At 54.6% G+C, this 18009-nt stretch overlaps 1 protein-coding gene across 1 annotated transcript; it reads right to left on the reverse strand.

The window, feature by feature from the left end:
- Positions 1-594: 594 nt before the first annotated feature.
- On the reverse strand, positions 595-17540 carry GDI2 (GDP dissociation inhibitor 2). Its single transcript, XM_041401060.1, has 11 exons — positions 17356-17540; positions 9996-10103; positions 9320-9419; positions 8472-8606; positions 6172-6370; positions 5786-5917; positions 5365-5464; positions 4598-4769; positions 1904-2048; positions 1670-1724; positions 595-1596 (listed from the first exon to the last, which is right to left on the reverse strand). Exons 1-11 carry the CDS (start codon positions 17398-17400, stop codon positions 1441-1443), a joined length of 1347 nt encoding a protein of 448 aa, XP_041256994.1. The 5' UTR covers positions 17401-17540; the 3' UTR covers positions 595-1440.
- Positions 17541-18009: the final 469 nt, after the last annotated feature.

Genomic DNA, 18009 nt, shown 5'->3' on the forward strand with positions numbered 1-18009 from the left:
GCTGTGGCCCTGGGCTGGCTGCAGGGAACGGGGACTGTGCCAGAGCCCAGCCTGAGCCACACCTGCCCTGCCAAACGCAGCCAGAGCAGCACAGCCTGGAAAGAAGCACGGAAACAGGAAATGCTTTCCTGCAGGAAACGCTCCCGTCTCACCCCTGGCAGCAGGCAGAGATGCTGCAGGATCTCAGCGTGCCACTGAGGCACCCTGGAGAGCTGCTCCGAGGCTTTCCCTCGGTTCTCCTGGCACGCCTGTGCCAGCCAGGCATGGATGGGGAAGGATCTCTGGATTGAACAGCTCGTGTTGAGGATGGAGAGCAGCCCGAACAGGAATTATTTGTTCTGCTGCTGTTTACAGCTGTGGCCCTGGGCTGGCTGCAGGGAACGGGGACTGTGCCAGAGCCCAGCCTGAGCCACACCTGCCCTGCCAAACGCAGCCAGAGCAGCACAGCCTGGAAAGAAGCACGGAAACAGGAAATGCTTTCCTGCAGGAAACGCTCCCGTCTCACCCCTGGCAGCAGGCAGAGATGCTGCAGGATCTCAGCCTGGAGCTGCTGCTCCCAGAACTGCAGTGAATCAGACCAGAGGCCAGGAGTGGTTTCCAGAATTTGGCTTTACTTCGCAGTACAGAAATCATTTGGAGCCTTCAGGAGACACGAGAAGCACAGGCTCCGTCATGCCGATACCGCAGCGCCGTTTGGTCCATCCGAAAAGCCACCGGGGGACAGAAAATACTTCCACATCTTGCCTGCTCTGTAATTTGTTCTCTCAATTTTATTAAGATTAAAACACAAAGGAGCCTGAGGCACAGCTGTGTCCCAACCGCTGTAAACGGGTTTAGAAGCTTAAGTGGAGGTTAAGTTCTGTGCCCAGAACGAAGCCAACGTTTGCTGCTACAATAGGTGTGGGCTTTGTCCATGATACAACTTTGCCACAGAGTTAAGATCGATGGGAGAGACTTTTAGGGATGCTGTCCACAATAATGGAGTGCTCGGTTTCTATTTTCCTTGATATCAGGTTTGAGTGACACGAGCGTCACAGCTACGAGCTCACCAGAAGCACAGGATTGTGAAGGATGTTTTACAAATGATTAAAAAGACAAGGTAAGACACAGCTGTCAATGAGTTATTTCAAATCTGCACCCACGTCTACGTCTGCAAAAATAATAATAATAATAACGGTAAGTTCAGTCTGCCTTTCGCTTACGAGGTTAGTCAGGAATATCAGTCAGGAATTTGCCAGATTCTGGACAGCAGCCCTACTAGAATGAAATAATGAACACATGATATCCAAAAAGGGAACGTTACCAGTGCAGTACTCTTCAATCTCTCAGAGATGGGATTACAAAAGCAGGCCTTACAATATTGAATTTCGTACAGTGTTCATTAAGTTCCTTATATATTCATATTAGCCGATTTAAACTTCTCCTAATTAGAGACTCTCATTACTGCTGCTCCTCCTCCCCGTAGATGTCGTTCTTCTTGCGCTTCATCTCCTCGAAGTCGAACTCTGATCCCATCATCCTCTTGTAAATGTCTTTGATGTCGTCGCACGTCGTCTCGAAGTGGGTGGTGGCGTCGTAGGTGCGCGAGATGAAGATCTGGAAGCAGAGGCGGCGTTGGAGCCGCGGGCCGGAGCCCGTCCCCTCCCAGCCCGGCTCAGCCCTCACTCACCTGGCTCTCGGTTCCCGGGTCGGTCGGTGCAAACAGGTCGCTGATGCTCACGAACCTGGAGAAGGGACAAACAAAGAGCCTTGCTCTGCTCTGCTTTGGGAAAAGGACGGCCTGAGAGCAGGAGCGGCTCGAGGCAAGGGCAGCGCCCAAGTGCTGAGCAAACTCAGCTTGAACAGCTCTTGGCAACCTGCAGCTGTCCCAGCGGAGAGGGGCAGGGGCTGGCCAGGGACTCACTTCTGCTCGATGGGCTCCAGGAGGTCCAAGGCTGGCTTGATCTCCTTCTCCGGGTCCGCGGTCTCCACGGTGGTGCTGGCGATGGCGATGTACTTGCCCTGCGCCGCCACGTTGTGAGCGGAGGAGATCATGCACACGTAGATATCTGGGGGCACAGGGCACAGCTGCAGCCCACAACCTCCTCAGCCCCATCCCAAACCTCCTCCAGCCTCATCCCAAACCTCCTCCAGCCTCATCCCAAACCTCCTCCAGCCTCATCCCAAACCTCCTCCAGCCTCATCCCAAACCTCCTCCAGCCTCATCCCAAAAACCTCCTCCAGTCTCATCCCAAAAACTTCCTCAGCCTCATCCCAACCCTCCTCAGCCCCATCCCAACCCTCCTCAGCCTCATCCCAAACCTCCTCCAGCCTCATCCCAAACCTCCTCCAGCCTCATCCCAAACCTCCTCCAGCCTCATCCCAAACCTCCTCCAGCCTCATCCCAAACCTCCTCCAGCCTCATCCCAAACCTCCTCCAGCCTCATCCCAAACCTCCTCCAGCCTCATCCCAAACCTCCTCCAGCCTCATCCCAAACCTCCTCCAGCCTCATCCCAAACCTCCTCCAGCCTCATCCCAAACCTCCTCCAGCCTCATCCCAAACCTCCTCCAGCCTCATCCCAAACCTCCTCCAGCCTCATCCCAAACCTCCTCCAGCCTCATCCCAAACCTCCTCCAGCCTCATCCCAAACCTCCTCCAGCCTCATCCCAAACCTCCTCCAGCCTCATCCCAAACCTCCTCCAGCCTCATCCCAAACCTCCTCCAGCCTCATCCCAAACCTCCTCCAGCCTCATCCCAAACCTCCTCCAGCCTCATCCCAAACCTCCTCCAGCCTCATCCCAAACCTCCTCCAGCCTCATCCCAAACCTCCTCCAGCCTCATCCCAAACCTCCTCCAGCCTCATCCCAAACCTCCTCCAGCCTCATCCCAAACCTCCTCCAGCCTCATCCCAAACCTCCTCCAGCCTCATCCCAAACCTCCTCCAGCCTCATCCCAAACCTCCTCCAGCCTCATCCCAAACCTCCTCCAGCCTCATCCCAAACCTCCTCCAGCCTCATCCCAAACCTCCTCCAGCCTCATCCCAAACCTCCTCCAGCCTCATCCCAAACCTCCTCCAGCCTCATCCCAAACCTCCTCCAGCCTCATCCCAAACCTCCTCCAGCCTCATCCCAAACCTCCTCCAGCCTCATCCCAAACCTCCTCCAGCCTCATCCCAAACCTCCTCCAGCCTCATCCCAAACCTCCTCCAGCCTCATCCCAAACCTCCTCCAGCCTCATCCCAAACCTCCTCCAGCCTCATCCCAAACCTCCTCCAGCCTCATCCCAAACCTCCTCCAGCCTCATCCCAAACCTCCTCCAGCCTCATCCCAAACCTCCTCCAGCCTCATCCCAAACCTCCTCCAGCCTCATCCCAAACCTCCTCCAGCCTCATCCCAAACCTCCTCCAGCCTCATCCCAAACCTCCTCCAGCCTCATCCCAAACCTCCTCCAGCCTCATCCCAAACCTCCTCCAGCCTCATCCCAAACCTCCTCCAGCCTCATCCCAAACCTCCTCCAGCCTCATCCCAAACCTCCTCCAGCCTCATCCCAAACCTCCTCCAGCCTCATCCCAAACCTCCTCCAGCCTCATCCCAAACCTCCTCCAGCCTCATCCCAAACCTCCTCCAGCCTCATCCCAAACCTCCTCCAGCCTCATCCCAAACCTCCTCCAGCCTCATCCCAAACCTCCTCCAGCCTCATCCCAAACCTCCTCCAGCCTCATCCCAAACCTCCTCCAGCCTCATCCCAAACCTCCTCCAGCCTCATCCCAAACCTCCTCCAGCCTCATCCCAAACCTCCTCCAGCCTCATCCCAAACCTCCTCCAGCCTCATCCCAAACCTCCTCCAGCCTCATCCCAAACCTCCTCCAGCCTCATCCCAAACCTCCTCCAGCCTCATCCCAAACCTCCTCCAGCCTCATCCCAAACCTCCTCCAGCCTCATCCCAAACCTCCTCCAGCCTCATCCCAAACCTCCTCAGCCTCATCCCAAACCTCCTTCAGCCTCATCTCTCAAAAACCTCCTCCAGCCCCATCCCAAAACCTCCTCCAGCCCCATCCCAAAACCTCCTCCAGCCCCATCCCAAAACCTCCTCCAGCCCCATCCCAAAACCTCCTCCAGCCCCATCCCAAAACCTCCTCAGCCCCATCCCAAACCTCCTCAGCCCCATCCCAAAACTTTCTCCAACCTTATCCCAAAACCTCCTCAGCCTCATCCCAAAACACAGCCCATATCTCTTCCTGCTGCTCTGACACTTGGCATCCCCTGGATCGTTTAGAGAACCTGCAGTGAGTCCCATCCTTGCCCTAGATGCTCTCATCTCCTGGTTGAGCAGCCTGGACATGGGAGATCCCCAAAGTTCAGTTTCCCATGATGGCTCCCAAAATCTGGTGGGACTCCCAGTGCTCTGTTCCAGACCGAGGCAGCTCCTCCCCCAGCTCTCCCAGTCTGGGGCACTTCCTGCCGCAGGTTCCTCACGAGGTTTTCCTCCCAGCTCCCCTAACTGCTGGGAGCTGCAGGGCACGAGGTGTCCCTGTCCCTGCGTGATCCCCAGCTCCCCGCAGACAGGCTGGGAACAGCGCCCTGCCTCAGCCCGGTGCCGAGCTGCCCTGCACACACCTGATTTCCGGTTGACCTGGTTCTGTGGAATGATGATCTGGCACGAGTTGGCGTCGTTTGTGTTCTTGATGGGGTGGCTCAGGATGCAGATGACCCGGATCACCTGGCCCACCTTCGTCACGCGGTCCGACACGTAGCTGGGGTCGCAGATGAGCTGTTTGCAGCGAGCCACCTGAGCACCGACGTGGAAACGTCACCCGGGTCACATCAGAAATGCTTTTTCCAGTAATAATTTACTATTTGATCAATCTGAAGCCTCCAGGCTGCACAGACTTCGGTCTCTAGCATGGATTGTCACCTCTGTTCCCGGCCAGGACACGTCATTGCCACCCCAAGGGACACGTTATCCCACCAGCAAGTGCTCCACTGTCCCACCAGTGCCCACTCCAATCAGGAGCACACTCAGAGCTCCCAAGCTGGCAGCATTCCCAGTTCTATCCAGCCAGGTGGTGGAGAAGCTGCAGGAAGGCCACGTGTCAGCTGTCAGAGCAGCTGAGAGTGCCAAGGGCAGAGCTGGCTCTGAGTTGGACACATGGAGCAGCTCCCTTCCTCAATTATTCACTGCCAGCCCATGGAGACTTCATCCCAGCTCCTGGAGCAGGGATGCTGAGGACTCTCCATCAGGACATTGTGCCCTCAGCAAGCTGGAGGACAACAGCCCCAGCCCAGCACGTTTGGCCCTTGGGGTTAAAAAAGGGTTGATCAAAGCCAAAAGGTGTGAGTTCTGAGGGGCAGATGTGGGGAGGGGAGCAGGGAAGGGTCCGTACCTCCCCCTCAGACTTGACCCCGACCACTTTGCCGTTCTCTATGACGATCTCCTCGATGGGCTTGTTGAGCATGTAGGTGCCTCCATAGATTGCACTGAGCCTGCAACAGGAAAATCCCCTGCTGGAACAGCCCTTCCAGCCCCCAGGTCTGCTCCTCTTGGATAAACCCCTCCTCAGACTTAAACCTCCTCAAAATGCTCTGCTTAAACACAAGGGATAAATACTCTGCCAACAGCATCTCTGAGCAAACCCGGAGGTGAACAAGTCCACAAAGAAACAATCTCACGTGGAGGAACCACCTCTTAATTAAGTCGAAGAACCATTAAGGGCCACAGTGTTTTGTGCAGCATCACATTCTGGAAGCTCAAGCAGTGATCCACACCCCACTGGAGGACACCCGGAGTAAAAGCCAAGTGCTCACCTTGCAAATCCCTGGGGCAGCTCTCCAAGGCCATAGAGGGGGTACAGGTAGGGGCTCTTCCCGTATCGAGCCAGTGACTCGCTGTACAGCTTAATCCTGTTGATTGTTTCTTGGCAGGGTTGATCTAGATAGCTGGGAAGGACAGTTACACCATTTGGGATGTTTCCCAAACCAGCACTTCCAGCAGAATACACCCAGAGAGCAAAACACTGACTTCCCATGATGTTTCCTTCCCCACCCTGCAGCTGCTGCTGGCAGTGCTTCCCTGAGAGTTCCCTTTAAGGAGCACTCGGTGGCACAAGGAACCCTGCAAGTTTAAAATAACCAATCCCATCCTAACCCCAAATCCTGGGATTTTGGGGGAGCAACTCCCCACCCCCACTCACTCATCAGTCCTGTAGAGAGCGAGGGCATGGCCTGTGAAGTCAATGACATCTTGGCCCAGGTCAAACTTCTTGTACACATCCCTCATGGTGGTTTTCTTGGGATCCACGCCCTCGAAGGTTCGCGGGTCGTTCTCGTCAAAGTTGGCCACGTACACCAGGAACTTCCTGAACCGGCGCTTCTCGAACAAACCCATCAGACCTGAAAGCAGGGGTGGGAGAAGTCAGAGCCAGGGGTGGGAGAATTCAGAGCCAGGGGTGGGAGAATTCAGAGCCAGGGGTGGGAGAATTCAGAGCCAGGGGTGGGAGAATTCAGAGCCAGGGGTGGGAGAATTCAGAGCCAGGGGTGGGAGAATTCAGAGCCAGGGGTGGGAGAATTCAGAGCCAGGGGTGGGAGAATTCAGAGCCAGGGGTGGGAGAATTCAGAGCCAGGGGTGGGAGAATTCAGAGCCAGGGGTGGGAGAATTCAGAGCCAGGGGTGGGAGAATTCAGAGCCAGGGGTGGGAGAATTCAGAGCCAGGGGTGGGAGAATTCAGAGCCAGGGGTGGGAGAATTCAGAGCCAGGGGTGGGAGAATTCAGAGCCAGGGGTGGGAGAATTCAGAGCCAGGGGTGGGAGAATTCAGAGCCAGGGGTGGGAGAATTCAGAGCCAGGGGTGGGAGAATTCAGAGCCAGGGGTGGGAGAATTCAGAGCCAGGGGTGGGAGAATTCAGAGCCAGGGGTGGGAGAATTCAGAGCCAGGGGTGGGAGAATTCAGAGCCAGGGGTGGGAGAATTCAGAGCCAGGGGTGGGAGAATTCAGAGCCAGGGGTGGGAGAATTCAGAGCCAGGGGTGGGAGAATTCAGAGCCAGGGGTGGGAGAATTCAGAGCCAGGGGTGGGAGAATTCAGAGCCAGGGGTGGGAGAATTCAGAGCCAGGGGTGGGAGAATTCAGAGCCAGGGGTGGGAGAATTCAGAGCCAGGGGTGGGAGAATTCAGAGCCAGGGGTGGGAGAATTCAGAGCCAGGGGTGGGAGAATTCAGAGCCAGGGGTGGGAGAATTCAGAGCCAGGGGTGGGAGAATTCAGAGCCAGGGGTGGGAGAATTCAGAGCCAGGGGTGGGAGAATTCAGAGCCAGGGGTGGGAGAATTCAGAGCCAGGGTTTGTGAGAATTCAGCAGAACCAGGGATTTGTGAGAATTCAGAACGAGGGTCTGTGAGAATTCAGCAGAACCAGGGGTTTGGCAGAACTCAGATCCTCAGTGACTTTGTGGCTTTTCCATTATCAGCAGTGGGTGAGAACCCCTGAGTGTTCAAACAAGGAATGGTTTGGGTTGGAAGGGACCTTAAAGATCCTTAGTTCCACCCCTATGGCAGGGACACCTCCCACTGTCCCAGGTTGCTCAAAGCCCTGTCCAGCCTGGCCTTGGGCACTGCCAGGGATCCAGGGGCAGCCACAGCTGCTCTGGCAATTCCATTCCAGCTCATCCCCATCCTCCCAGCCAGGAATTCCTTCCCAAGATCCTGTCTAACCCTGCTCTCCTTCAGCCTAAGGCCATTCCCCTTTGTCCTGTCCCTCAAACCCCAAACATGAGGCTGCACAAGGCACCATTTCTGCACTTGAATTCTCCACAAATTGCAGAGGCAAGAATGAAAACGTGAGGGCAGAGGCAGCACCCCCACGCCTGCCAGGATGAGTGTCTTGGAGACCACACAGGAGACATGGCCAAACAGAAGGAATTCCTGATTCCTTCAGCAAACAGGGCTGAAGGAATGAGAAAGGCTCAGACCTACAGATTGGGGCCCTTAACTGAAGGAGTCACTTTATCAGAGGTGCTGCTGAACATATCCCACATCAGGAGCTCATGGAATGCCCTCTAGATCCTAATGGATTTCACCACACTGTTATTAGCTTTATTTCAGGAGTGAAATCTAAGTAGGCAACAATTAAGGTCTGAGGTGCCACACGTCGCAATTAGTCATTCCAATTTGCCTGCAATGTTTTTCACACACACAATCCCAACAAGGACATGACATCAAATATTTATGGCAGAGCTGGGAGCACGAGCCCCAGATGGAACATCCTGAGGAAGGAAAACACTGCCAGGTTCTCAGCAGAATCCCACTGAACAGGCAGCTTGGAAGCTCCAAGAAAACAGGGCTCAGCAAACCCAAGGCTCACACTGCAAGGGGTGTTTGAAGTCAAAGAGGTGCACGAGAACCCCAAGGATGTTCCTTAACACACAAGGAGCATCAAGACTATCCCAAGGGATGGGTTTGCCTCTGTTTAGGGGATTCAGAGGGAACAGAAAAGGTGCAGCTACTCACTGGAGGCCAAAGCTTCTGCCTCAGTGGAAGGAACTTTGTAGATCTTTCCTCCCTTGTAGACGAAGCTGCCCTCGATCACCTTGAAGTCCAAGTAACGAGTGACTTCTGTGTAGAGCAGCATCTTTACCAACTGACCTGCAAGGGGTTTGGCACAAACACTGACACAGCAGCTCCCAGGGCAACAAACCCTTCCCCATGCTCCATTCCCACAGCAGGCTGGAGATAAGCTGGGACTAAAGCATCCAAGCTTTGGCTGGGATCAATCAGTTCTTCCACTGCAGCAGCCCTGAGCCAGGCACTGCTCAATCCATCCATCACCCATCCATCCATCCATCCATCACCCATCCATCCATCCATCCATCCATCCATCACCCATCCATCCATCCATCCATCCATCCATCCATCCATCATCCATCACCCATCCCTCCATCATCCATCCATCCATCCATCCATCCATCCCTCCATCCATCCATCCATCATCCATCACCCATCCATCCATCCATCACCCATCCATCCATCCATCACCCATCCATCCATCCATTCATCCCTCCATCCATCCCTCCATCCATGATCCATCCATCCATCCATCCATCATCCATCCATCCATCCATTCATCCCTCCATCATCCATCCATCCCCTGGTGCTCCAGGATGAGATTCCAGTAGCCCGGGGCTGGTTTTAGGCAAAGGGAGCTGGCGCTGCACTGGGAACCAGTTCACTGATAGGGGTTTGCTCTAGACCAGTCCAGTACTGGAGCACAGGGATTCAAGGATGAGGATTACAGGGAATGACAGTGCCTGTCCTGTTCCAGCAGCACAAGGAATATCTGGGAGCTCAGGGTCACTCACCATTAGCCATAAGGAATTTTGGAATGAGGTCCACGTTCCAGTCTCTTCCCCGCCCCATAGATTCTGGTGGAGTTCCCGGGAGATTAAACCTTTTGTAGAGCTTTGGAGAGAGAATACAGAACTTATTATAGCCCAGGAAATCTGTCTGGGTGTCATTTCTCCCACACATGGACACACTTTCCACCCCCACAGCTCCAGGCTGAACACAAGCACTTCAGAGCCAGCTTCTGGCTGCAGTTTTAGCTCCAGTTTGAGTTTGGAACACACAAACACATCCAGGGAATTGTTACAGTAAGAAGCAGGCGGTGTAATTCTGCTCATCCAGGCTTTGAGAATTTATGAACCTGATGAACTGTTTAACATGACATTTCTTAGTCCAATTTACAATTTAGCTGAAGAGTTTTAACACCCAGCTGTAACAGCTCTGGAATGCCCCATGCTCGGATTTGCTCAGATTCCAACTGGGAATTACAGGAAACAAGCACAACCCACCAACTCCAAACACCCCACACTGGCATCTTCCCCACTGTTACCTGCTGAGGAAGTGCCACAAGTTTTCCCTACTCAAAGGAAACCCTTAGACTCGTTCATCTGAAGCCAGCCCAAGGCTAAGTGGGAATAAATCCCCTTTGTGTGCCCGGGAAGGACACAAGGATGGGTGTCTCTCCACACTTACATCTTCCAGGGGTGTAATGGAAGCACTTTCCCCTCCATAGTAAGAGTTCCGATCCATGTGAAGGACTTTCTTTCCATTCACTGACATAATCCCAGAGAGGATGCATTCCTGCAGGAAGAAAAGGATGCAAGGGACAGGTCAGCTGCACTGGAGCCTCCTCCTTCCCATGTTTCCTCAGAGCATGTTCAGACAGCTCCATTGCAGCTGCACAGCAAACAAGCACAGCAGTTGCTTCATCCCAGAATTCAGGCACCTCTTGGAGGCAGATTAACATCTTAATAAATTTATTGTCTGCTCTGGGCAAGCCAAGCAAGGGGTTAGAGACTGTGTATAGGTTGAATCCCTGCACAATCACCACCTATCAGGGCTTCCCAGAGGAATTTTTTGGGAATTCCATGCATTTGAGCCAAAGGAAAATCTGTCCTCTAAGGCACCAGCTGTCAGTTTAAGGATGTGCACAGAGTGTCAGCAGGAGAATGAAATCTTACCTGGACTTCAATCAGTCTCCTCAGAACTTCAATTATTAATATTTGCCACACTGGGACACTCAGGATAATGAACAGCTTCTCTCAGAGAGCAGCATAAAGAATAAATGAAGGCATTTGTGTGCTTTATCAGCTCAGCTTTGCTTTCCTTGCTCTGTGCCCACCGAGGAGCAGCAGATCAGCTGCTGTGTGTGACACAGAGGCTGCAGAACCAGCTCAGGCCTTGCACAACTAAATCCCCATTAAAACGCGACTTTGCACCGGCGCTGGCATTCCCCAGCCAAAGAGCTGAACAAAAACTTCAATGTTTGTGTGCTTAGGACAGCTTATCTTGGAGGTTTTACTGATCTTGCTCTGCCTCAGCTCCGCCCAGCAGCAGAATTCTGGCTGCAACTGAGCTCCCATTGATCACCACGGTCTCTCTGGTAGGTCCTGGCCACATCCCATGTGATGGGCGAGGATTTGGAGGGGGTTTGGAGCAACCTGGTCCAGCAAAAGGTGTCCCAACCGTGGCAGGATGGTTTTTAAGGTCCTCTCCACCCAAACCAGTTTGAAACCCTCATCCAGCTGCTGAGAGATGCCACCAGTGCACATGTGACAGGATTCCTGCAGGCAGGCTGGCCCTCCTGCAGGGATCTGTGTCTCCAGGAGATCTTTCCTGTTTACTGCACAAGCACCTCGGGCAGGACTCTCCTCCTGGGCCACTTCCCCCTCCCGTGGAGCGCAGGAGGTTCATTCCAACTCCACACTGACCAGTGCAGGTGTCAGGCAGGAAAACCACAAACACCAGGAGTTTCCCACTGTGGATTGCTTGTGTAAATCCTGACTCCAGTCAATCCTCGCTGTAAAGGAAGCTGTAACATCAACTTCCCAGCCACAGCAGCTCTCAGGGGTTGTTTTGTTCCAAGGTCAGACATCTGCAGGTGCAGGGATCGCTGGCTGAGGATTTGCTGTGTTGGTGCTTCCAGGTGGCAATGGAAAAATCTTCTCTGTTGGGACAGCAGGGCACTGCTGGCCAGTCTGTCACCCACCAGGATGTCACCAAAATCCAGCCAAGGACCTGAGGGCCAAAGCTGGAGCTGCCCCACGCACAGCAAGGACGCTCTGAATTCAGTCCCTGAAGTCATGGAAGATTTCCAGCATGGTGCCCACAAGGCTTCATGATCACCACGTGGACTGTGAGCAGTGAGCCACAGTGCTTCCCACAAAAGCTCTCCATGATCCATCAGCTGCTCCTTCCACTGTACTATCCTTCCAAGGATCCCACAAGGTCCCTCCTTTTTTCCCCACAGGCTGGAGCAAGCAGAGATCCTCCCAGCAGATAGAGCTGCACCAAACCCCATACGAAATCATTACTCAAGGCCTACAATGCTGAGTAACCACAGGAGTAAAAGTGTCTACAGCGTTAATGAGTAACCACACCCAAGGCAGGACTGTCACACCAAGGGCCTCATCACCAACCACTTACATTCACAGAGCTCTGTGGCTGGACTCCTTGCTCTGCCCTGTGATTTATCCCCCTGGAACATCTCCCAAAACCCTGGCTCACCAGCTCTGCCAGATGGTGGCACAGGACTGCGAGTGTCCATGCTGGAGCTGAGCCACAAGGAAGCCAACCAGGGTTTCACAACTAAGTAAGTACCAAAAGGAGCTCCAGTAAAAGCTGCACAAGCCACATCCATTGGTCTGGACATCAGCTGATTTCAGTCACCCACTTAACCTCAAAGCATTCCTTGCTCTGTCTTCCCAGAAGAGGGAGTGTGCTCCCCGTGTTCACTCCAAGGGATACTGGTACTCCAAATTCCCAGCAGCCCTTGCAGTGAATTTGGGCACCAGCAGAAGACACAAGAGGCCTTAAGTACCTCTCCCCTCTTCTTTCACACCCACCGAACACCGCTGTGGGACTGAGGTGGAGCTACGACGCTGCTGTTTAAGCCAAGGCTCGCTGAACACTCTGAAATCCTGCACAGCCCTTTCAGGCCTCTTCCCTCTGCAGCCATGACGGCCACGAAGCAGCCGGGCTGCACAATGGATTTATCTCCCCGGCTCAGCAATTCCTTTGGATGCCGTGCTGGCTGCGGGACCAGGAACCGCTTGATGTGTGACGCTGTCATCTGGGTCAGGGAGCGAGGAAAACAAACGGCCTGTGCTGATAAGGGGAGGGCTGGGGAGAAGTTTAGAGCACAAATAAAAAGGGGAAGCGCCACAGTTCAAATCTGTGCATTTCTTGCTGTTTTATAAACGTCACCAGCACCAAACAGGAACAGGGAGCAGCTGCTGACAGCAGCAGCAGGACACAGCAGGGAGAGCTCCGGGTATCCAGATCCAACAGAATCCATGCAAACTGCAGGCACGCTGCTACTACGATGCTCTGCCTCAGCCAGTTCAGGTTACGAGCTCCCAGGGGCTCATTGTGCTGCTGAATGAACGATCTGAGCGCCGTCCATGTCGTCTGCTGCAAATGGCCAGGGAACCAGGGAGAAACCAGCACTGGGAACGTGGGGACAGCACATCCACTGGGAGTCCATGGAAATAAAAATAAGGAGTAACTTGGAGGTATCGGTGCTTCCTGCTTGCTTAAGACTACCAGCTCCTCCCTGGAGCGCAGGAACTGGTCAAGACCAGACCTTGTGCATGCAGAGGCCTTGAGGAATGGAGGGAAGCAAGGAGGTTTCCGTGGATTTTCTCCAAGTAGGGCGGCAGTTCAGCAAGGCTCAGACGGCCCGATGGAAACTCGAGCCAGCGCCGCTCCTGTAACGGCGCCGAGGGGAGGATTGGGCACTGAGCAAATCCCTTCGGCTTCGGGAATGGGCTCTGGCACCGCCAGGCTCTTTCTTCGAAAGGCAGGGCTTGCTCTGGCCAGAGAGGGTCACACAGTGCTGGGCTTGGAAGGGACCTCTGGAGATCCTTGCTCCAACCTAGGCAGGGTCACCTGGAGCAGTGACGCAGGCAGTTCCACCCCTCACCGCCCAACCCAAAGCTCTGCTCGTCCTACAACTGCAAAAACAACTCCTCACTGCACTGCAACGATCCCCTCTGCTACCGGGGGATGATGCAAAGGACACACTCCAGCTTTCCCTATCCAAGGGAAGAAGCTTTTTCCTCCTAAGCCATTCCTCCACCTCAAAGGAAGAGCCTTGAAAGGAATGAAAAGAACTGGGAAATTTGGGTGTCCCCTGCAGCAAACGCTCCCACGTGGTCCTCACAGTCACTCTGAGGCTCTTCAGGCCACGAGGCCTGGGCCTGTGTGATTAAATATATCCTGAACCAATGAGTTGGGCTCCTCTGCTCCTACAGAAAGTGAATCTGTATCTTTGTGATGGATCTGAGTAGCTTTAACATGGGGAGGCAGCTGGCAGGTAAGAAGCTTAGTTCAGCCTGCAAAAAGTGAAACCTCAGCAGGAACAGAGAGCATTCACCTACTGGGGCTCAACTGGAGGCTTCAATTATCCCCAGAATTCACAGAAAACAACTTTACAGAAGCAGGGAGGGAAGATAACAGAGCCTGTCACCAGGCACAACATCCCACTCTGAAATAACCCAGTGAGGAAGTACGGAGCCACTCCCACCGCAGAGAGGTGGAAATTCCGGTGAGCTGGGAAACTCCGGTGAACTGAAAAGAGACGTGTGAAAACGCAGCCATGAGGAGCTCTCCAGTCTGTGAGCACTGCACCAGATTAAAAACGAGCCTGTGCAGCAGGTCTGCAGCGAGATGATCCCTAATCTGCCACACACGACGCATACGGAAAGCCTAAGACAAGGACCTTAAAGCTACTAAAGCTCCAGCGGCCTGGAGAAGCCGTTCCCACCAGGAATGAGGCAGCTGCAAGATCTACCAGCTCTCATGCACTTGACACTGATCCATGCAGGAGGGAGCAGGAGGAGCCATGGAGTTCACTACAGCTGGTGGAAGTCTGAGGGATTGTACCAGCAGTAATTCAGGATTTATTTTTGCCCACAGGGCTAAGACACAGCTCTGTGAGCTGGAACTGCAATGGGGTCTCTGATTAGCACACAGAAGGGAAAAGCTGAAATAGTTTGAGTGCCAGTAATCCCAGTCCTAAAGCTGCCTTTAGTCCTTCATGACTGTTGAGGAAGAGATTAACACCTGAAATATTCATGTTGCACTTCCAGATCCATCCCAGTGGAATTTACACGTGCACTCACTGGCCCCACGGACCCAACCAGAATGACCACTACAGTGGATGCGTTTGTGCTCTTTTACAAAGCCTCCAACAACTCATTCTTCCTCTTTAAACCAACAACTGAACTTTCCCTTTGGAAAAAGAGAAAAACCCTTCAGATCAGCAGCAGAGACACAACCTCAGAGTTACAACAGGGGCCCGATGGGGCTCCAGCAGCACAATCCAGCCCAGCTTGAAGGAACGGGCGGCCGCAAACACCACCAGAACCTCCGTGACAGCTCCTTTGGAAAAGGAAAGGAACAACTGGATGTGTTTCCAGCTCCTTCTCCTCAGGAAGCCTGACTGTGCCAGCACTGGTACCAAAGCTGGAGGAGCAACCTTCAAGCTTCATCCGAGAGCAGGAGAGTCCTTCAGCCCAGCTGATCCAGCTCTGCTCCGACACCACTCAGCCACAACGGCTGAGCCAACACCAGGAATTCCAGGATGGCTGCACCAGCACCTCTGGTTTCCATTCTTTTCCACATGAGCTGCTCCAGACGAGACGAAGTCCAGCCTAATTGGTATTTCAGAGGCAAAGCCAGCACACCAGAAGCAAAAGAAGAGCTCCTGCGTATTCCCAGGCTCTGGAGTTTGGTCAGCACACCTTAAAATACGGCCCTAATTTATTCCTTTTAACTCAACCGCTGCTCATTAGCAGGAGCTTGTCTTAAAAGTGATTTCACAAGAGGCCTTTTGTCAAATTTACACTGGCATTTGTCAGTTTGAGATTAAGCCCTGCGTTCACCAACTTGATATCCCGCTCACACTAAAGCATAAATTAACATTTTAATGGAGCTCCGATCTATTGGAGGCCCCTTCACTACAAGCTCATTATATTTCACCTCCCCAAAAGTCCCTTTCCCTGCTTTGCTGAGCCAGGGACAGGCTTTAGGACAGACTTCAGCTTTCCCTATCCAAGGGAAGAAGCTTTTTCCTCCTAAGCCATTCCTCCACCTCAAAGGAAGAGCCTTGAAAGGAATGAAAGCAAGTGGGAAAGTTGAGTGTCCCCTACAGCAGACGCTCCCACGCCTGATACATTTCCTTTGTGCCACGTTCCAGGTGTGTTACCCTTCTCCCCAAACCCAAAACGGGGGGATGATAATCCAGCTGTGCCTCCGGTGGGGTGCTGTGTCAGCAGCCCCATCAATCACAGCACCCAAACCACGGGAGGAAATCCGTGGATTTCAATTTAATCTCCATCCCCAGGGGAAGTGGGGGAAATCCCTCTTGGGCCAACCCCAAAGAGATCCCTTTGTCCAGCCACCTTTCCCCACCAACAGGAGGGAACAAAAGCAGGAAAGGCCAGTTGCACAAGGAGGAAAACCTCTCCACCATATTGGATTTTCTTCCCCCCTTCTCCAAACAATGCCTCGCGTTTGTAACCCGCAATCCCGCCCTCCCGTGGCATCTCCCGACCTCCAGGGACGCAGGAACCGGGAGAAATCCTCCCGCAAACCTCCCGGGCAGCGGCACTGCCATGTTTTTTTTTTCCCCAGGGCTGCCTGCGGCGCGGGCTGCATCCTCCACAATAGGACAAAGCCCCACCGCGGTTCATCCCCCTCCCTCCGCCGCACCCCCATCAGCTGTCAGCTCTCCTTAGGGATCACCGGGATGCAGCGACATGGCAGGAAAGGGGTTTTTTTTGGAGGGGGGGGAATAAGGGAAATTTGACAGGCTCGCCAGCCTCCCATCCCCCTCCTGCTGCAGTCAGGGCTGGATGGAGCCGAAGGCTGCAAAGGCGGAGCGGGAATGGGGATGGAGGGGGGGGGGATAACCAGGGCTGCCTCCACCCTGCACGGACCCGCAGCCACGTTAGGTTTGTGGTACGGGGTGGGGGAGCGGGGGAAGGGATGCGTGAATGGAAAAAAATAAGGTAATAATTAAAAAAAAATAAATAAAAGGCAATAAATGCCCGTCGGCGTTTTATTGTCCGAGTCTCCCCACGCCCTGCCTCCGCAAAACAACCGCATTTCCTGGGGCCCCCTGGGAACGGCGGGGATCGGGGACGGGGCTATATCCAAACACGAGGAGCTGTTGTAAAATATACACATAAATCATATAAAAACCCCAGCCGGGGGTCCAGTTAGGGATGGGGAGAAGGACCCCGGGTGGGGATGGGATTGGAGCTGCGGGGTGCAGTGAGAATTAATGATGGGGAAATGAGCCAGGGGTCCCCCGGGGGAGGGGGGGGTCACACACACCGGACCCCCGGGGTAATGCTGAGGGGCGGAGGGAGACGATCCCAGGCTGGGCTGGAGATGAATGGGAAAGGATCCAGGGTGGGGGTGGGACTGAAGCCGAGGGGGTGCTGTGATAATTAATGACAGGGGAAAGCAGCCAGGGGTCCCGCAGGGGGTCACATACACCAGACCCCCGGTAATACCGGGGAGGGGGACGGGGGGAAGCACCCAGACAGAGGCGGGGGGGCTACGATAGACAGGTGACAGGTGAAGAAAACGACCTGAATGGGGTGATAATCAGGTGAGAGCCTGAGGAGGGGACCGCACACCCTGGGGGAGGGGATAGAGACCCGAGCGCCCGAGGCGAGGGGGGCTCAAACACAGGCTGGGGGGGGAGGATCAGATGATAGACGGGCAAAGGACAGCGGCGCCGGGGTGGGTGAGAGATGGGGAAGGGGGTCAGCCGCAGGAGCCGGGCCCGAGGCGCGAGCGGGCGGCGGCTGCTCCTCACCGTGAGGCCGGTGCCCAGCACGATCACGTCGTACTCCTCATTCATGGCGGCGCGCGGTGTCTCGGGGGTCTCTCGGCCGGGGCTGAGGCGAACCGGGCGCTACGCGGGGGCCGCGAGAGCGCGAGAAAATGGAGCCGCCGCCGTGAGGGGACCGCGCCGGGAGGGGCGGGGCTGGGCCACCTGCGCCCCGCCCACGCGCCTGCCAATCACAGCCCGACACGCTACGCTATTGGCTGCCGGGGGTGTCACTCAAGGGGCGGGAGCAGTGCGCGCGCGAGCGGCGCTGCCACCGTGGTGGGGGCGCGGCGCGCATGCGCAGTTCTACGGCCGCCCCTACGGGCTTGGACTGCGCAGGGGGGAGTCTTTATATGGGGGGGGTCCTAAATTTGGGGGTGCTCCTTAATTTGTGGGGTTCCTCAATTTGGGAGGGGGTCCCTTATTTACTTCACTTTAGGAAACACTCAATTTAGGGGGTTCTTAATTTGTGAGAGTCCTCAGTTTGGGGGAGTCCTTTATTTGGGGTGGTCTCAGTTTAGGGGGGCGGTCCTCAATTTTCATGGATCCTCCATCTGGGAATTAGGGAATTTCCTCCACTTGGAGGGGGCCCCACGGTTTGTGGGGGGTCTTTATTTGGGGACAGGCTAGGTTTGGGGG

This window comes from Onychostruthus taczanowskii, unplaced genomic scaffold (assembly GCF_017590055.1).
Source record: "Onychostruthus taczanowskii isolate IOZ18803 unplaced genomic scaffold, ASM1759005v1 scaffold184, whole genome shotgun sequence".
NCBI lineage: Eukaryota > Metazoa > Chordata > Aves > Passeriformes > Passeridae > Onychostruthus > Onychostruthus taczanowskii.